This window comes from Pipistrellus hanaki, assembly GCF_964339955.1.
Source record: "Pipistrellus hanaki genome assembly, chromosome: 17".
Classification (NCBI taxonomy): Eukaryota; Metazoa; Chordata; class Mammalia; order Chiroptera; family Vespertilionidae; genus Pipistrellus; species Pipistrellus hanaki.
The window spans coordinates 48,843,636-48,863,981 of NC_140519.1; the positions used below are offsets into that span (position 1 = coordinate 48,843,636).

The 20,346-nt window shown below is 67.9% G+C and overlaps 1 protein-coding gene across 1 annotated transcript in view; it reads right to left on the minus strand.

Annotated features, from left to right (window-relative positions):
- Positions 1–68: 68 nt before the first annotated feature.
- SLC45A4 (solute carrier family 45 member 4) overlaps positions 69–20,346 on the minus strand; it is a 35,273-nt gene continuing 14,995 nt past the window's right edge. Inside the window, exons 2-9 of the mRNA XM_084864949.1 lie at positions 13,439–13,536; positions 11,951–12,564; positions 5,541–5,729; positions 4,745–4,924; positions 3,354–4,321; positions 2,725–2,824; positions 1,827–2,038; positions 69–1,422 (exon numbers count right to left, since the gene is read on the minus strand). Of these exons, the coding sequence (XP_084721075.1) occupies positions 1,069–1,422; positions 1,827–2,038; positions 2,725–2,824; positions 3,354–4,321; positions 4,745–4,924; positions 5,541–5,729; positions 11,951–12,194 (2,247 nt within the window). The 5' untranslated portion in view covers positions 12,195–12,564; positions 13,439–13,536 and the 3' untranslated portion in view covers positions 69–1,068. The remainder of the gene's footprint in view (positions 1,423–1,826; positions 2,039–2,724; positions 2,825–3,353; positions 4,322–4,744; positions 4,925–5,540; positions 5,730–11,950; positions 12,565–13,438; positions 13,537–20,346) is intronic.

The window sequence follows — 20,346 nt, forward strand, 5'->3', positions numbered from 1 at the left end:
CTGGCACAGGTGCTGCCAGCGGGAGACAGGGTGAGGCCGGCGGCCAGTCAAGCACACAGCAGGCATCCTTTACGTACACAGAAATTCAAGTAATTTATTTCAAAACTGCTTCGTTTCACCTTGAAATATATATTTGCTCTAGAATGATCATATTGCGGCATGATTCCCATGCAGTGTACAGTCCTCTACTTAAAAACGTGAGGCAGCGAAGTGTTACGGGGCTCCGTCCGGGCGCGGCTGAGGCTGCGGCGCCGGCAGACAGACGCGGCGCGCGGCCCGGCCAGGCGCTCCCTCCCGGCGGCCGCGGGGACGCCGGCGTCACGTGAGGCCCAGGCGGCGAGGTCAGAGGTCAGCAGTGTCCAGCGCGTGGCCGGGCCGTGTCCGCAAGCCGCGAGGGCCGGCGGACGAGGAAAGACAAAGTGCAATGAGAGAGGCGGGACCGCCCGGACGGGCAGGGACGTGCTGCGGGCACACCTGCCGCTCGGACGCCGCCCGCGTCCCCATGGCGGGGCCAGGAGTGACCCCGCCAGCCGCTCGCTGCCCCCCGGAGCGGGGCCCTGCCCCCGGCTTTGGTGTGGCTGCCACGTGCCCGCGGCCCAGGAGCAGAGCGGGCACACGTGTCAAACTGAGGCGGAGAGGAGACGCTGAGTCTCAACAACGTTTTGGAAAACAAATTTCTAAAACAATCGGAAACAAAAATACCCCCCCGCAGGCTGCAGCACCGCCGTGGCGAGATCAGACAGTCCCAGTGCCTCAGAGACCGGCGGGGGGAAGCTGTCACCGGCCGGGACCGGCCGCTGCGCCCGGCGGCCAGGCCCTCCGCCTGCGAGCCGCCGTGGTCGGCCGTAAGCCTCGCTCACAGTTCAGACGTGCAGCACGGAGTGCCTGCGGGTCGAGGACAAAATGAAATTAAAAGATCTTTTTCAATTAAAAAAAAAACTTCAAATGATTTTTAATCGAGGACAAAGTGAGTCCTGTGGAACTGCCTCCCCTCGGCCCGGGCTGGCGCGTCCCGGGAGCAGTGCTGCCCGCGGGGCGCCGGGCTCTGCCCGCGGAGTGCCCGGAGCCTCACACCATGGACTCGGTCTCCACGGGCCCCGGCGGGGCCTCCTTCCGCGTCAGCCGCAGCACCGTGGGCTTGTCGCCGCCATCCTCGCCCGGCGGCGGGGCGGCCAGGCCCCTCTGCTCGTCCTTGGCCTCCTCCGACACCTCCGGGTAGATGACCAGGAACGTGGCGGACAGGAAGCCCAGGAAGGAGCCCCCGGAGGCCACCATGGGGATGACGTTCACGGTGCCCACGGCCTCCACCAAGCCCCCGAGGGCCGACGCCACGAGGATCTGGGAGATGTAGACCTGGCAGGAGAGGATGGCGCAGTCGATGCCGAAGCCGCGCTTGGAGCTGCCGGGGCTGTGGTGCACGTACTGCAAGAGAGGAGCGGGCGGAGGGCTGACGCCGCCGGCAGGACCGCCCGGCGCCTGCGCCCGCCAGAGCACGGAGCACCGCCCCGCGTCCCGACAGGACCCGCCCGGCGCCTGCGCCCGCCAGAGCACCGAGCACCGCCCCGTGTCCCGGCAGGACCGCCCGGCGCCGCCGCCCGCCAGAGCACCGGGCACCGCGCCGCGTCCCGGCAGGACCCGCCTGGCGCCGGCGCCCGCAGAGCACCGAGCACAGCCCCGCGTCCTGGCAGGACCGCCTGGCGCCGGCGCCCGCCAGAGCACCGAGCACCGCTCTGCGTCCCGGCAGGACCCGCCCGGCGCCGGCGCCCGCAGAGCTCCGGGCACCGCCCCGCGTCCCGGCACGAGGGGTGGCGAGGCCGCGCACCCACCTCCTTGCTGTCGTGGTACTGGCCCAGCAGGGCGTAGGGGCAGTAGGAGATGCTCATGGACACGATGCCCATGGTGCTGATCATGACCATGGCCACGTACACGTTGTGGAAGATGGCCATCACGGCGGTGCCCATGGAGAAGCCCAGCGTGCCCAGCATGTAGATGACCCGGATGCTCAGGTCGTAGTTGTCCAGGTACTTCTGGAGCAGAGCTGCGGGAGAGCACGGTCATGGCCCGCCCTCCGCGCCCAGGCTGCGGCCCTCAGAAAGGAGCCGTCTCCGCCCAGGCTCTGCAGCGCCCTCTGCCCGCAGCCCAGGCCGCCCGGGCCCCCGCCGGTGCCGGTCCAGAGGGGACCTCACGCGGCTGCGGGTTTGCTCCCGGCACGCCTTGGCCCCCCCTCCCGACCAGCAGCTAATGGTCACTCCTACGGAGGCACCATGGGCGCCATCCTGAACTCTCCGGGCGTGGACAGCGCGGTGCCCGCCACGCTGGCGCCCGCTGCTTGGGCGGCATTTATCTCGGCCGCCCGAGTCCAGGCCCGGCTGGGGCGGAGCCACCGCCTTCCCCAGGACGAGGGCGAGGAACGGGCAGGGAACCCCTACCTGGCACAGGGCTCCCAGGACCGAGCCTGTCACCCGGACCCCACCCCCGGCACAGCTGTCCCTGGGGAAGGCCCCCGGCACGGCAGGTGCCCCTGCAGCCTCCCTTCCTGCCCCGTCGAGTCCCGTGCCCACACCCCAGCTCCCTCCCGGGCTCAGGGCCACAGCCCCGTGAGGGTCCTGCAGGACTCGGGACACCGCGGCCTTTCGCCGAGATGAGCCGCGTCCCGGCCTTCCCGGCGGCAGGCAGCCTGCTCCTCTGAGCAGAGCCCCGAGGGGCAGCGCCAGAGCCACTCACCCGAGCAGACGGCCCCGGTGGCCGCGTAGATGACCAGCCCCCAGCAGCCCATCTGCACGCCGGCGTTGTAGTTCTGCCAGGCGGTGGAGTTGGAGGGTTTCTGTTCCAGAGACAAGACGGGTTCAGCCATGCGCCTCACCGGGCACAGGCGGCTGCTGCCCTCCCCGCAGCCAGCAGGTCGGCGCAGTGGGCACAGCGCCTCCGCCAGGTCAGCGCTGAGCGGTCACTTCTCTGCAGCCTCGCTCCGCCCCGGTGCCGGCTCCCCCGGCTGGCAGCCCTGCCTCGGCCGTCCCCGCCCAGCGGCCCACGGAGCAGCTCCACAGGCCCAGTGCGGGACGCGTGGAGGGCGGGCCTGAGCCTGTGCCGAGACCACCCCAGCTGGAGCCCAGGAGACACGGCCGGTGAGCCAGGCAACATGTGGGCAAAGCCGTGGCTGCTGGCCTCGCCCACGCTGAGGGTCTGGCCCACGGTTCCCAGTGCCCCGCCCGGGGATCCTGACTGCTGGGCGCGGACCACGTTCCCCCGATGGCCCTGCCCACGGAGGGCCGCCCACGCACCCCGCGGCGCCGAGCTGGCTGCACCGGGCCGTCACCCGCCCGCTCTCCCGGCCCCCTGCAGCCCCCGCTCACTTTGGGGTCGCCGTCGAAGATGACCTGGCCCATGAAGTCGGTGTAGAACACGGCCTCGGCGATGACGGAGAACCAGGTGAGCAGGTGGCAGAGGCAGAGCCGCAGCAGCTCGCGCGGCATCTTGAGCATGGACAGCCAGAGCAGCCGCACCGTGGTCTCGCCCTCGCCCTCCTCGCTCTCCGTGTCGCCGCTCGAGGTGGTGGCCCCGCTCTGGTTGCGGTGCCGGCTGCGCTGCCGCTGCCGCTTCTGCAGGTCGTACAGGTCGCTCATGCTGCGCGAGGGCTTGATCAGCACCACGGCGTTGGCGCGCCGGTAGCGGTAGCGGTGGGAGCCGATCTTGCCGTAGTAGGAGAAGGTGCTGGAGGCCTGGCGGCGGAAGCCGTGCCTGCGCCGCCGCAGGGCGCCGGACGCGGTCGAGGGCTTGGGGTCCAGGGTGCCGTAGCCGGGCGGGCCGTCCCTCGGGGGCGAGCCGCTGCCGTTGGGGACCTGGGCCCCGTGCGCGGGGTGCGCCAGCAGCACCGCGCCCTCTTTGGTGGTGTCCCCGAGCGGCGGGGACAGGCGGGGCGGCGGGCCGGGGCCCGAGGCGTCGTGGAAGATGGAGGGCTCGATGCCGCGCAGGAACAGCAGCTCGGGCTCCAGGCCCAGCGCCGCGTCCGGCGCGTGCAGTGCCGAGTCGCTCTTGCTCCGCACCAGCTCCTCGCCCAGGTAGTCCAGCGCCAGCTCCTGCTCCGACTGCACCTCGTCCGGGACCAGGCCGCCGTCCAGCAGGCCGGGCGGGGCCTCGGCGCGCTCCTGCTGGGGGCAGTACTGCTCCTCCTCGATGCTGCACAGGTGCAGGGCCACCGACGCCGTGAACAGCACGGCCGCGAAGAAGAACAGCACCTGGTTCTGCGTCCGGAACCAGGAGCCCAGGAAGGTCTGCGTCCAGTCCAGCCCCCCCAGCACGTAGCCGATGGCCCCGCCGAGGCCTGGCAGGGAAGGACAGCGCGGTGAGGAGGGGGCCTGGGCCCGAGCAGACAAGCCGGCCGGGGTCTGCGCCGGGCCCGCGGGCTCGGGAGGGAGGGAGGGGCGGGCACGGAGGCGGCACAGGCCCTTCGGGCTGACTCTGGGTCGGCAATTCTGACCCCACGCTTCCTGCTTCATAAACTAGGACAGACTGGCAGGTGGGGAGCAGAGCCTGGGACCCCGCGGCCTCCCTAGGCCTCGGAGGCTGGCACTCCCCTCGGAGGTGAGAGCTGCAGGCCAGCACCAGCCACAGGGCCGGGTCAGGGCTGCTCTCTGGCCACTGGGGGGAGCCCACGCCCTGGTGGGTGTGGGTGCGGCCTCAGGAGCTGTCGGCGGAGCGCGGGCCGGGATGGGGGCCGAGGGCCGGGATGGGGGCGGGCGCTCACCGGCAGAGAAGGCGTGGATGTTGAGGGCCATGTCCTGGTCCTCGCTGTCCACCACGTCCAGCAGGTAGGCGCGGATGGGCCCCTCGGTCGCGTCGGCGCTGAAGTCCAGGACCACCACGCCCAGCACAGTGAGCACGATGCCGATGGGCTGCTGGCCGGGCACGTCCCCGAGGACCAGGCCTGCGGGCACACAGCGGCAGGCCTCAGCGCCAGGCGCCGCCCAGCCCGGCCAGAGGGGCCCCTCGCCCAGAGTGCCCAGCCTCCTTCCTCTGCGGGGCGGCTTGCCTCCGGGCAGCTAAGGCCGGGCTCAGAGCTCCCATGAGTGTGCCATGGCCAGGAGGGAGGGTCCCCGCGCGCGGGGGCTGTGGGAGCGCCGGAGGGAGGCGCGCGGTTCAAGGCCGGCGTGCCCGCCCGGCGCAGCCTGCAGGGCTCCACGGGGCGCGTGCGGGAGGGACACTCGGGCTCTGTCGGGGACACGGTGCTGCAGGGGCCGGATGCCGCACGAGTGCGCAGGCCTGGGGCACGCTCCCGTCTTACAGTCACTGACAGGGCGGGCGAGGGGGGTCAACGGGGAAAAGGAGACGTGTAATACTTTAACAATAAAAAGAGAATATTTATCACCCTTAAGAGCAAAGAACAGCCCCGGGCAGAAAACAACGTGCAGTCTCCCCCCTGGAGCTGCCTCAGGCGGAGACAGAACAAACAAGACAGAACCGGAGCCTGAGGGGCGGGAGGGGAAAGGTGAGTCCTGCGCAGGACAGCGAACCCCCGGGGGGCAGGCTCCCGCGGCACTCACCGAGGGCGGCGCCGTTGAGGAAGAGCGCCACCCCGAGCAGCACGCCCACGCACAGGGCGAGGATGAAGGGCCGCCGCCGGCCCCAGCGCAGCGTGCACCGGTCGCTCGCGGAGCCGATGAGAGGCGTGAAGATGAGGCCGAGCACGGGGCTCAGGAACCAGGTGAGGCTGTAGTACTGCTCCGGGAGGCCTGAAACGGACACGCTGTCACCAGGGCACGCACACGCACAGGCACAGGTGTGTGGTCATCACACACAGGCACGCACACGCACAGGCATGTGATCACACACGGGCACACACACACACAGGCATGTGGTCATCACACACACAGCTGTGTGGTCATCACACACGGGCACGCACACGCACAGGCATGTGGTCATCACACACGGGCACGCACACACACAGACCTTTGGCCATCACACACGGGCACGCACATGCACAGACCTTTGGCCATCACACACAGGAACACACAACACGCACCATCCCACGGGAAGGCACACACTGACGGGTGGCCGTCGCATGCGTGCCGTCACATGCAAACACAACCATCATACAAGTGGGCGGGCACACACACGTGGGCACAGACACTCGGCAGGGTGCCGCTGGGCACACAAACGAGGTTCATACCCCCCGGACGGTTACGGCCTTGCCAGGGCAGAAGGCCCTACCTGTGGGGCTGCGGGCTTTGAACCCAATCGAAGCCCTTGCACCCATTTTTCAGATGGGACACTGACCCTCCGAGGTTGGCACACTCTGCCTGGGTCACACAGTGAGAAACCAGGAGCCCCAGGGTTCACGCCAGGGCGGCCCAATCCCAAGGACTCTGCCACGCTGACCCCCACGCTGGGGTCCTCCCACCCAAAGCCAGTGCCCCGGGGACCCCCACGCTCCACCACCGAGCCACGGTGGCCGCTGTCCTCAGCTCCTCTGTCCTCAACCCGGCCGCCCCTCACTGGCCATTGCTCACCCCCCGCCGCCAACCCAACACGGGATGCACAGGCTCTGGCCACGCGAAGCCCGTGCTCTTCTCCAGTACACGCCAGGACACGGACACACACGGGCCAGCTGCCATGACGACCCTGAAAGGCAGCTGTCCCGCCTGTGAGGGACCGCAGGGCAGGGAGGCAGGACGCCCGAAGGTGCCTGGCGGTGACGCTCGGCCAGCACTGCCCCTTCGAAGCACCGAGAGGCTGGGGGACGATGGAGTTCCTGGGACCACACGCTTGGCCCTGAGGCCTGCAGTGTCTGCTGCAGGGAGACAGCCGCAGGCGAGAGCCCTCGCCCCGCCCCGCCCCGCCCAGCGCGTGGCCTTGGCCTTGCTGAGCAGCTGGGGGGCACGTGGGCTGGGCCTGTGCCTGCCCCCCAGGGCGCTGCGAGGAGAGTGCATGGCGCCCAGGACAGGCTCACGGCAGACGGACTTGTCTTTCTGGGAAGTCACACAGCCTAAGCCAGGGGTCCTCAAACTTTTTAAAGTGGGGGCCAGATCACGGTCCCTCAGAGAGCTGGAGGGCCGGACTATATGAACTACTAATTCCTACTGTAACACCTCGGCTGCACTCACTGCCCAAAAAACCTGGCGGGCAGGATCAGACTCCTCTGTGGGCCGCATGTGGCCCGCGGGCCGTAGTTTGAAGACCCCTGGCCTAAGCCCTGGCCCGGAGCGCGGAGTGCGGGCGGCTGCCCTCCGGCCGCCCCTGGAGCTCACCCCGCAGGAGCGGCCGCCTCGGGGCGCGGGGACGTGCCGGGCAGCGGCCTGGCCCGGGCACCCGCTGGGAACGCACAGGACACTGGGGGACACTGTTTACGCCCAAACACTGGCAAGAACAGCAGCCACTTCCCTCACGTGGCCCGCGCCCTGCCTGTGCTGGGCCGCCGGACGCCCCGCGGCGGTGGGAACAGGCCGGCCGGCGGGCAGTGGGACGCGGCGGCGCGGCCGTTCCCAGCCCCGCTCTGGACAAACAGGCGGCCCGTCAATGACTCTGTTTTCTCCCAGCCAACAACAATGGTGGGACCAGGAAGGCCGCGCTCACAGGAAGCGCTCGTGTCACCGGCCGCCGGCTGTGAGGTCGCGGTGACGGTGAGCTCGGTCCGGGGCTCCGCGCGGGCCTCTCCTGATAAGCCGGGCGGGGGCGGAAGGGGCCGCGGCGGGAACAAAGGACCCTCCGCAGACGGGCTGCCCATCAGATAGGCGCCTTCGCCGGCAGCCGCCTGGGAACCGGCTGGGAACCGGCTCCCGGTGGGAACCGCTCGCAGCCTCGGGACCCGAGCGCGCCCACGAAGGAAGCGTGAGATGCCGTCCCTGCCTCTGGCCACGCACAGGCCCCATGGCGGCCCCTCCCCCGGGCCAGGGTCTGCCTGCCAGGCCGAGGGGCAGACGGCACCTCCAGCTGGAGCCAGGGCCCCAGAGCTGCAGGAGGTTCCAGAACCCCAGAGCCCCCGGAGGAGGAGGCAGAGAGGCGGCCCCGCCTGCGGGCGCCCCACAATCCTGGTGAAGGAGGAGCCTCAGGACGCCGGGCCCTGCCAGCCTGTCAGTCCCATCACAGCCACGCCCGCAGGCGCCCCCTGCGCCCCCTGCGCTGCCCGCCCTCCCGGGGCAGCCTCTCGCTCGGGTTCCAGGCTGAAGGCACCGTGCGGAAGAGGCCTCGCAGGGTCAGCGGGACAGTGTGGGGCGGCGGGAGCGGAGCGGTGGCTGAGGAAGTGCCACGGCCACGGCTGGACACAGCAGGGGCCACGGGCAGGCGTGGCCCTGCCGGAGGCCCAGGTCTGGGTCTGGGAAGGGGGACAAGATCCAAGTGCCAAGCACAGGGCCAGGTGAGCGCCAGGCCAGTTCCCGGCGATGAGCACCTGGACCAGAACCCGGGCCCCCAAGGCCACAGCCAGATGGAGACCAGGGGCCACACCCTCAGGGAGCCCCCTCCTACCGCCCCCTGCAGGGCCGATGACCCGGGGGCCTCAGGCCCAGGGATATGGGAGCCAGGTCACCGCAGCTCAGGCCTGTCCTCCCCCAGCTGCGGGGCGGCCGCCCTGCCGGCTCCCCCGGGATGGCCAACTGCCCCCGCCCCCAGTGCTGGTCTGCCCGAGGACAGGAGCTGGGCCACTTCCTGGGGCTCCAGGCCTGACACCCCACTTCCCCGGGAAGGGGAACGGAGGGGCCCGGAGAAGCAGGCGCACTGAGCCGCGGAGGTGAGCAGCCCGGACCCAGCGGCCCAGCACTCGCAGGAAGTGAGCTGAGCCTCTGCTCGCGGTGCTGCCCTGCGCCCAGGGGAGCCCGGGTGCGGGGGCACACGGGCCGCCAGAAAGCCGAGGGTCAGATGGGGCAGCGGGGCAGCAGCCACGCGGACGGCAGGCGGTGCGGCCAGTGGGCTGTGCTGGCGCGTCCAGCAGGAGCCGGAAGAATGGGCCGGGGTGGGCCGGGGCTGTGGGCCTAGGAGGCCTGGGAATTCCAGCCTTGGCAGCGCGGGCCCCCGGGGGCGGCGGAGGTGTGGGGGGCACCCCGCCCCTGCCACAGCTACAGCGACAGCGAGTGGAGTGTGTGGGAGCGGAGAGGAACAAGGTCACACAGAACCGGCTGGAAGCTGATGACTCGGCAGGAACCCGCCAGGCTCAGCGCAGCCCTCCCGCCCTCAGCCCCGGGGACTTTCTGCCCTCACATGGTTCACCCTCGTGCAGGCGGGCACCCAGGGGCCTGGCCCCCCTCGTGCAGCCCTGACCACCGGCTCCCAGCCCCTGACCGGCCTCATGGTGACCGCAGAGCAGTCCTTGTCCCACACGGCTTCCAGTCCCCCAGCCAGCAGGCACTTCTCACAGCGCCTTTCTGCGAGGCCCCCAGACAGTGTGCGAGCCCTGGGCACCTACCTGTCCACCAACCTGCCCACCCACTCACCCACCTGCCCACCTGCTCACCCACCCACCCACCCACCCACTGACCCACCCACCCACTCACCCACCTGCCCACCCACTCACCCACTGACCCACCCACTGACCCACTCACCCACCTGCCCACCCACTCACCCACCCACTCACCCACCTGCCCACCTGCTCACCCACTTGCCACCCATTCACCCACCTGCCCATCTATTCACCTCCTCCCCGCCAGGTGCGTCCCTCCCAGTTAGACAGCTCCTGTCAGTGAAAGGCTTTTCAGACAAAACCACCGCCCGGGACGCACTTTGCCGTGGACACATACTGTACTGGTTGTTCTGATATAATTTTTCCTGTCGATTTTAGTCCCCGTGTATATACACGGCTCACGTTCTGTCATGACTGTGATTCCGGGAGATTATCATGATGCAGCAAGTTTGAAAGCTGCCGTAATACCATACAGTCCTATCAGGACTGCCCAACACCACTGCCCTTTCCTAGTGCTAATGCGTGCGACTCGGAAGAGGGCGGAATGGCCCCAGGCTCTGTACATCACCTCCTTGGAGCCGCGAATGAGGCCTCCTGTGATCAGACCCCTGCCTCCCAGGGTCCAGATCTCTCTCACCTCAATGCAGCCTCCCCACCTCCTGCCCCTCTCGCTGTGCCTGGTCGGCACCAGCTGTTCTTTTCCCGCTGTCCCCCCCGGGCTCTCTGGGGGGGGGGGGGGGGCTGGGTGCACCGGGCCCTCGGAGGGTGGGCTCTATGGGACCCGGAGGCACCTCGCACCTGCCTCCGGGCCCTTGGCCCGATCCCAGAGTGGGGAGGGGAGGCACCGGCCCGTCTGTGCTCTCGGGGTGGGCTCACAGGAGGGAGGGACACCCAGTTCCCCCAAACCACCCCCAGAGGCCCCGCTCTCATTAGGGCACAGCGGCAAAGGGAAGAGACAGACAGACAGACACAAAGTGCCCTGAGCCTCGCCAGCTCCAGGAGTGACCCAGGCCCCTGCGGGCTGGGAGGCCTTGGTCACGGTCACGACTCCCAGGCAGGCGTCTCAGCCTTCACCCCCATTAGTCAGGCCCCGAGGCAGCGCGACATCCTTTCTGCTGTAGGACTTTCCTTTCCCTCGGGGCTTCCGGAACCGGAGAAACAATGAGTGTGTGGCCGGGCGCCCACTCGCCTCCTTCCCGGGAAAGGCTGTGTGGGAACAGGCTTGGCCTGTGGGCAACAGGCTGTTCCCAGTTTCCCAAGACTGACCCCCACCCCTGAGGTCTAACTCTGAGCAGCCCACTCCCCCCCGAGCAGGGCTGCGGCGGGGAGAGCCGGCGCCGACCCTCCTGCCTGTGCAGGGGCGGGGTCTGCGGAGCCCCCTTTGCCGGATGCTGGGCCCGGGGGTGGGGTGGGGGCTGGGGGTCCGGCCCAGTGCCCGGCCCTCCCCTCCCCTCCGCTCCGCTCCGCTCCGCTCTCCTCTGTAAAAGGCTGCGCCTGGGGCCTGAGAGTCCTCCTCCGGGGGTTCCCACACGAAGGACAGCACAAGGCAGTGGCAGGGAGGTCAGCTCCGGGTCAGAGGTGAGGAGGGCCGGGACCCTGCCCTCCAGCTCTCCCAGACGATGTGAGAACAGACCCTTCACCTCTCCCGCACGCCCACACCGACTCAGGTGCTCACAGCCTGGCTGTGGAGCGCGCAGAGGCCTCACTGACGGCTCAGGCCAGGGCTCAAACCGAACGAGAAAAGAAGAGAAGTGGCGTGCCAGTGTCCACCACGTTCACCACTTCTGACTTCGGACACTAAGACAGTGACAGGGAGACGGCAACACGGACAGTTACCGGCTGGCGCTGCCAAAAGCACGGCAACATGGATGCCATCGAGGCCTCCCGGGAGGAGCCCCGGAAGCGGCACCGCTGGGAGACGGCCGTGAGGGCGGGACCTGGGCCTCCGGCTGAGAGCGCACGCGCTGTCCCGCCTCGGACCGCGCTGCGGGCACCGCGTCTCCAGACGGCCCGCGGCCCCCGAGGGCGCCACGCAGACACTGTGGTTTCCAGATCCCGACCCAGAGCTGACCGCACGGCGGGCCGGTCGGGAGAAAGGACATCCCCAAACCCAACCGCGAAGGTTTCAGGTCCTTCACCGGCACACGGGAATTCCAGAATGAAACTGCTTTTCAATGGCGTGGCCCCTTCCTCAATCCCTTCCAGGCTGGAAACCCACAGACTGTTACCCCTCCTTAGACGACAGGGCGAACGAACAGCAGCTGGCCCGGGACCGCGGACGCCCGGACTTCCCACACCCGGTCCCTCGCCACCGGAGGCCGCACTGCAGGCAGACGGCAGGTCACCAGGGCTTTGTAAAGCTGCTCAGCGTCTCCCCCCGGGTGTCAGCCAGGGCTTGTCGCACTCCCCATCGGGACAGATCAACGCCAAACCCATTCCACCCCCACAGCAGGAGACCCCTCCCTGCCCTGGTCCAGACAGGAGCGGGGGTCAGAGGAGGCTGCCGGGAGGAGACCGCCGGCTCTGCTCCGTGTGCCCGCGGGCGGCGGCGGCGGCACTCACCGATCTGCAGCAGGATGGGCGTGACCAGGGCGGTCTCCATGGCGTAGCAGAACTCCCTGCCGAACATCACGGCACCGTGCATCACCCACAGGCGCACGGGGATGCGGTCGATGGAGCCCTCGCTGACGGTCTCGTCGCGCGGCTCGGGGCCGGTGCCCGCTGGCTTCCGCAGCTCGGGCAGGGCCACGGGCAGCTCCTGGACTGGCAGAGACTCCGAGTCGGCATTCTGCGGGGCCATTCTCATCACCACCGGAGCCGCTGCCTGCTTCCTCCGCCTATGCCAACAGCACGGGCGTGTCTGAGCGGGTAAGACGCCGCCGCCTCTCGCCGCTCTGCCTCGCGGTGCTCCCCGGCCAGCAACCCTTATATTCCTCTCGGTGCGACTGCCCCTCGGGCACGGCACGCAGCCCGCAGAGCGCCTTCCGGCCGGATCCTGAGCATGTGGCTGCGATTACTGTGAGTGCGAGTTACAAATCCATAGTGGCCATTCAGTTAATACCAGTTTCATCATTATGACCGAGGAGGTGCGGGTGTGGTCTCGGTGGCTGCGGAGAGGCGGGGCGCTGACACGGGAGGGGGCTCCACCGTTGCTCCCCATCGAGCGACCGGCTAATCTGCAAGAGAGGAGGGCCCGCGTCAGGCCACGCGGACCGCGGCGCCGCGGCCAGGAGGGCTGAGGGAGGAGGCCACGGCGGCGCCGTTCTCCGCGGCTTATGTCCAACAACAAGAAGGTGGAGCGGCTCGCCGAGGGGCCAAGACCGCCCAGTGCACGGCGGCCACGGGCTCGGCGACCGGCCGAAGGTCTGAGGGCTCAGCCGGGTCCTGAGCGCCGGCCCGCTTTGCCTGGCGGCCGGCTGTGGAGGGGAGCCGCGGTGACAGCCGCCTGGCCGTTACCACCCGGTGACACCTCAGGGCTGGGGCTCCTGGCCAACGTCCAATGGCCCTGGGACCCGGGGGGAGGCAGAGGGGGCAGCAGGGACGGCCTGTGCCCGGCTGGAGGGTGAGTGTCCAACCACCTGCCTCGCGGTCAGGGCTGCCGCCCCCACGCCGCGGGTCCCAGCCTGAGACTCTGTGGGACGGCCTGGCGCTCCCAGGTCCCACCCTAACCTTGGACACACGTGGCCGCCTGGGAGCCTGCGGTCCCTGCCCTGGCGCTGTCTGTGGGGCAGAGGACGGAAGGACCCGCGCCAGGCAGGGCCCTGCTTCCTCCTTGCTCCTCAGCCCTCCCGCCTGCACTCCGCCACCCAGTCCCTGCAGTCCGTTTCCAAGGCCCAGCCCGCCTGGCGGCACTGCCCACGCCCCTTCCCGCCCAGGCCCTCACGGCTCCCGTCCTTGGGGACCAGCCCCCAGGCCAGGGGAGCCCCTCAGCCCCGCCATCCACTCGGTCCCTGAGCCGGGCCGCACCGGCGCGGGGAGCCGCGGGGAGGACGATGAGTGAGGGCGCTGCCGGCCGCTCCGGAGGGCCCGGGCACCGGAGGGCGTGGTTACCTGTTAGCCAAGGAGTCTAGGCATTAACGCGGCGGCTCCCTCGCCAGGCAGCGCCCACGCAGCGGCCGGGACAGTTACCCAGGAAGCGTCGCTGGCACCTATATTGACGGAAATGACAAACACGTGAGCGTCCTGTCAGCGGGGCGGGCACGTGCACAGCCCCCGGCCACAGCTCGGCAAGCTCGCTCCCCGCTGAGCAAGGCAGCAGCCCGGGGGCTGCCTGCTCCCCAGAAAGCGGGCTCTGCACCGGAGCCGCCTCCGCTGCGGGGGAGCGGCCACGTGGACGCTGGGCCTCTTCCGGCCTTCGCTCAGGGCAGAGCGCTGGGACAGGCCCTCGCCCGGGGCCGCTCACCGGCAGCACGGGCTGCTGTGCAGATGCTCTCAGATAAGTGAGCCGACAATGGCTCCGACCAACAACTTCCTCTATTGTCCTGCTTCTCACTCAAGGGCAAGTGATGCCAAACACGTGACTTCCGGCCACCGGCTGGGCCATCCTGACCGGCTCCCGCGCTCGGGTCCGGCCTGAGCCTCCGCCCGGAGCCACACACTCGAGGTGACGCGACGGCCACCTCCAGTGACCAACCCCTCCGCCGGCGGTCAGAGGCCATGCGTGTTCGCAGTGTGGCTGAATCACGCCTGCACACGACACATGCGCACCACACCGCCCGGGCAGGCGGCCTCTGGCCAGGGCGGCTGGGTGTGGCCACAGCAGTTTGTCTGCACACCCGCATTCAACACGGGCCCTGCCCTCGGCCACGTTCAGAAGTGGCACCAGCTGGTGACCCCATCGGACGTGTCCGGGCCCCACCCCTCCTGCGCGGCTCTCCAGGTGCCATGGACAGGAGCCGGGAGCAGACCCTCAGCGGCAGGCGATGGGGCCCGCTGGATGGAGACCATGAGGAGACGCGATGCTGAACCTGTCGCGTTCCAGAGCCGCACTGAGGACGGAGAAGAGCAGCAGGCACGCCTTGGCATGCTGTTCCCTGAGACCACTTCTGAACCCGCTGGTGGCCGCGGGCTCCCGGCCAGAGGCCCACGGGGGGGACTGGCATGGAACGGCGAACTGCCCCCAGCAGACGCGCTGCCACCGTCGCCGTCCAGAAACAGCCGGGCTCACACCTCTGCCGCCGCCTTCACGTGTCCCTGGTTGGCACCTGGGCTGAGGAGGCTTCCTGTTTTTCAATGAAAAGTCAAGGGTTTCTCCCCTTCTCCACATCCCCAGCCCCTCGTGAGGACCAGCTCTCCAGCAGCAGTGAGGCTGTGGCTGCCATGGCAACAGGCAGCCGCTTCCCCACGCACAGCTCCGTGCCGCCGCAGGGAGACGCAGCCTCAGGGCCGCCTGTGCGGCAGGTGAGCAGCCCCGCGGGCGGGTCCGATTGCCCCTGCGCCCGGCCAGGGCCAGCCTCCTCGGCCTCCGTCGCTCCCAGCAGGAGGGGACGCAGGTCCCAGGCTGCCCAGGGACACTCATGACAACCAGCGATGGAAATCTGAAAGTCCCTCTTGTCCCAGACAGACCCAGCACCGACCTCAGAGACGGGCTGGGCAGGAGCCCCACACTGCGCCATGCTGACACCCCGCCAGCCAGAGTGGCTCCCGCCTGGGGTCTGCCCTCCGGAGAGGGCGCCACGCACAGGGAAACGGAGCGGCTGCCCTGTGGTCCGATGTCAGGCAAGCCCGAACCGCCCGTGTTTTAAGGGGGAAGTCTGAACACACTCCAAAGTTGTCAGAATCAAACGGTGAATCTGACGGCTGGAGACAGCCTCCAGGTGACTCTGGCCTGACTACATCTGCTCCTTCCCTCCGGGCCGAACGAACCAGAGCCACCCTCGCCACTCTGCTCCCTGGCCGGGGTGCAGTCCCGGTCGCTCAGCACCCTCCGTGGAGCCGTGGTGTCACAGGCCCTCCTCCCTCTCCGTCTCAGCACAGGGCCAGCCCTGCCGGGAGGCGAGGGAGGGGGCGGCCCGCCTTGAGCTTCTTTCCCCACAGCTCCCTTCTCCCCCTCCAGAGACGAGACCCCGTTCTCTGCTCTCCACCATCACCTCTGGAGTGAAGGCGGACAGGCCCAGCGCCGTCAGACGCCTTCTTCAAAACCAGTCCTTCCCACACGGACCGGACGCCTGGCAACACACGTTCCCGCGCGTGAGCGGGCTTCCCCGCTCCGCAGCAGGCCCGCCCCCCGCACGGGCTCCGGGACCCGGCTCTGCCGGACTCGCCCCAGGAGGCCAGGCCCCACAGGGAGCTGTCCGCAGCTGCCCTCGCTCAGAGCCGCTGCCTGTGGCTGGCCAGCGGGCTGTCAGGGGGCCAGGATGCCTCCTTGGGCTCAGACAACCTGCCAGAAGGCTCAGAGCTCGGGGAAACCGTTTCCGCACCAGCACGGATTCACTCCGAGGATCTACGGCCGCGGCCGCCGGAGGGAGCCGTGCAGGCAGCGCACAGAGCGGCTTTGTGCCCGCAGCCGGCTGCGCGTGGCACGCGGAGGTGGTCTGGCCCCAAGGCAGAGCCGCCCTGGTGTTTACGAGGCTCAGCACTAGTCCCAACTGAGCCAGGCCGGCCCAGAGCCCCCCTCCAGCCCGGCCCCTCCCAGAGCTGGGGTGGGGCTTGGGGGGCAGGGTTCCAGCCCTCTGATCACCAGGCTGGGGCTCCTGGCAGCCAGCCCCCACCCTCCAGCGCTTTCCAAAAGCCACCTCATTAACGTAACAAACACACACACCTAGGAAATTCCAGGGCGGGAGCATGAGCCAGGAGTGGGGAGACACAGGGTGCTCTGTATTAATGAGGTGCTTCTGGGAAGCGGGAGAATAACCCTGCGTGTCCCGACCAGGCTGGAGCTGACAGCTAACAGGAAGTGCGGGGAGCAGGGGCTAGAGCAGCGCACGTGAGCTCGCTGAGGTCTCTTCGAGGACGGATGCAGGAGAAGGTGCATCACTGGGTGATCTACAACATATTCCTTCTGCTTCCATAAAACCTAAAGTTTATTTTAAATAAGGTAATAAACTACCTTTCAAAACAACTTTCTGCCCGGCCTATCCAACACCACAGGTCCTGCCAGGTGGGGAGATGCCCAGGAGGGGGGCGGCAGGGCAGGTCCGACAGCCCCTTTGGACTCAGGGGCTCCTGCAGGTGCACTTGGTGCATCCAGAAGCTTCCCAGCCAGGGCCAGGGACTGGGTCCCTCCCGAGCTGTGGTGCCCAGTGTTAACAAAAAAACCCATTGAAACCTGTAAAGAATTTTAGTGAGCTTGAGCCAAACTGTTGACATATGCCGGGAAGCAGAACCTCAATGGATTGAGATAACGCTCCGGAGAACGGTGGGTTACATCTGTGTTTATACATTGCCATCAGAGGAGGGACAGGGGTGGGTTACATGAAATTCATTGGTGATGGAGTAAGGAGGCGGGAAAAAGCAAAGCGGTGGGAAACCCCTGGGATTGGATAAAAAGTAAATGATGGACACACACTCAGGTGAGCGCAGGAACAATTAACACGATAATGAAGGAATTTGAGGCATCTGTCCAGGCGCCCCCCACATTTGGTGGTGTCCCAGGGGCTCCAGAAAAAGGAAGTTACAAGTTACCCAGACGTCTCACAGATATGTTATCTTAGAGGCAAAAAGGCAAATGGGCTCAGGAAAGAAGATCTAAGTTGATCTTTCTCAGGGAAAACATCGCCTAGGTCTAGGACATGACTGCCCACTATAACCTGTTTGTAGTTACATATTTAATTTCCAGACCATCCTTTGTGGTGACTTCAGGTCTGAGTTTGTAAGACCACCACGCGCCCCCCCCCCCCCCCCCCGAGCGGTCAGGTCAGCACCTGGCCCTTTTCATCCACCAGAGACCGGCCACGCAGGCCGGCCTGGCGCTGCTGCCCTCCGCACCCACTCCAGGTCTGTCACAGGACCACCACAGGCCTCAGCCACATGACAGGACTTTTCATTCAACAGCCCACCACTGGCAGCTCAGGTCTCGCCCTGCCTTCTCCCCACTGGACTGAAGTCAAGTGCTTCCCCCTAGCCACACCCACCTGCTCTGCTCATCCCGATTCTCCCACAAAGCACTGCACCAGGCTAACTCGTGGCTGGCCTGGACAGTGAGGCTCGGTGGCCATTGAGGGGAGAGGGCTCAGCCCTCCCCTCTCCTCTCCCGAGCAGCAGCCCTGCAGCGAGGCCGGGCCTGGAGTGCGGGGCTCTGCTCCGTCTGGCTGACGGGCCGCACCCTCCCTGCCTGCGGCCAGCGGCCCACGTGGGCGTCTCAGCTAAAAACACCAGCTAACGGGCCCCTCCCAGCTAACCTGGGGCGCTGCGTCCGGGCCTGCCGGGGCCTGCCGGGCAGCGAAGAGTGGGCCTCCAGCTGCGCCAGGAAAGTGGGCATTCCCGGCACCTGCTGTCCAGGTGAGCGGGGGAGGCGGGCGGTTCCCGGCCCCTCAGACGTGGGCACTCCGCCTCCCACAGAAGGACCCCCCCCCCCGTGTGGGTCCACACTCAGCTGGCACCACTGGCCGCTCAGACACCGTCCGAGGCCAGCCAGCTCCCTGTGGACAGACAACGATGGCGGCTGAGTGGTGAGGGGCACAGGAAGGCCACAAGCGCAAGAATGACCCGACGCCCCCAAGGAGCCAGCCCTGCGCGGAGCCGGACGGGCCTCCGTGAGCATGGGCGCTGGTTCAGGGACTCGGAGACAAAGCCCCTGGGCAGAGCGGGGCCCGAGCTCATCGCACACAGGCACGCGTGAACTCACGTGACACTGGAACTGAATGAGCCCCATCTCCTCCTGCGGAACTGGGGTGGCCAGGGCACACCTGGCACCGTGGGCGGCTCTGCCGGGTGGCAGGAGGGCACTCAGTTCCTGCCGTCCTCGGCCACACACTGAACCGTGAACACGGCACTCCCCGTGCCCGCCGGGAAGACGCGTCCCGGCGCGGACGGCGCGATGGCTGCATGCACTCCCGACAGCCAGAGCTGCGCCGGTGACAGCGTGTTTCCGACAGGCACGTCCGTCACAGCATCCGGTCAGCGATGCAGCGGAGGGACACCCCTGGGAATGGCCCGGGAGGCCAAGTGAGCGAGAAAGTGGGGTTTCCCCTGGAGGAACCCAGTGCCCCCAACCATTCAGCAAACCTACAATCTTTTCAGCATGACTCTGAAGCCGCAGGACACTGGCCCAGGACCGGGATGAGCCGTGTGCATGTGGGACGCCGCCTCCCGGGTGTGCTGGCCGCCAGTGGCCGCCCGCAGCCCAGCGTGCTGACCACACACCCGCTCGATGAGTCAGGAGGGAGACAGACAAACAGCAGGAAGACGGAGGAAGTCAGCGGGCAGGATGAGTCAGCTGACCCGGGAGGGCGTGCTCGGCCGGACTGAGGTCTCAGGTCCCACAGAACAGACTCCACCGGCCTCGCTGGGGCCCGTGGCCGGGCAGGCCCGGGAACACCTCACGCCTCCCGGGCGGTTCCCTGGACCCTCCACCCCGTGGGGCTAATGGACGTGGGAGCGGCCTCCGGTCCCCACTCGGCCGCCCGGCGCCTGTCCACTCTCCCGCTCAGGAGGCGGCCGGAGGGACAGCGGACCGGCCCAGAAAGGGGCTCCGTCGCTGAGAAGCCGTGACTGACCAGGGTGTGTCCCATCAGCGGGTTCCTTGACGCCGGAACCTGACCACACGTGGACACCACCACCCACTACCCCCTCTCGGACTCACATCCCCGTTCCTTCCGGGTGAGGCCAGTGTTCCCTCTCCAGCTTTAAAGGAACAGTTTGGAGAAAGGCAGGGCTCTAGTGCAAAAGTCATCCCTCAAAAGCTGGCCAATCCCAGCCCAGCAGCACCTGAAGCATTCCTGACCCGTTCCCACCAGCTCTCCCGCCCAGCCCAGCCGAAGGCAGCCACAGAGATAAAGCCCTCGCTCTTCGGGAACTGCCAACAAGTCTATCTGTGCACAAAACCAACTGCTGGGTGGAAGGTTGCAAGTTCAGACACAGCCGCCATTGTGCACAGTGCCTCAGTTTACGGCAACAATAGCTCCCTTCAGCAGTCCCTGCAGGCGCGCCTCCGGCATCGTTAGGATGCTTTGCAGGATAAATATTAGCTCGGCTGCCTACGGGAGAAGTGGAAGCTGCGGAGAGGAAAAGGAGAAGAACCCCAGGCTGCAGGGCAGGCCCAGCCACTCGCTCGGACCACGCCCGGGCCTGGTGCCCCAGGAGAGGGCAGTGCTGGGCCCCAAGGAGCCACCTAAGACCTGGCCCTGGGAGCGGAGTCAGTGAAGAGGAGCGACCTCAAGGACACGGCTGGGACGAAGAGCAGGAGCCGCACAGCTTCAGTTCCTTTAACTTCATTTCCTGAAAGTCAGTTTTGCAGCCTGGGTGACCAGACGCAACTGGCAGCCCCCCCCCAACAGACACACAGCCCTGCCACTGGCACCCCCTCACCCCCCAACGGACACACAGCCCTGCCACTGGCACCCCCTCACCCCCCAACGGACACACAGCCCTGCCACTGGCACCCCCTTACCCCCCAACGGACACACAGCCCTGCCACTGGCACCCCCTCACCCCCAACGGACACACAGCCCTGCCACTGGCACCCCCTCACCCCCCAATAGACACACAGCCCTGCCACTGGCACCCCCTCACCCCCCAACGGACACACAGCCCTGCCACTGGCACCCCCTCACCCCCCAACGGACACACAGCCCTGCCACTGGCGCCCCCTCACCCAACGGACACACAGCCCTGCCACTGGCACCCCCTCACCCAACGGACACACAGCCCTGCCACTGGCACCCCCTCACCCCCAACGGACACACAGCCCTGCCACTGGCACCCCCTCACCCAACGGACACACAGCCCTGCCACTGGCACCCCCTCACCCAACGGACACACAGCCCTGCCACTGGCACCCCCTCACCCCCCAACGGACA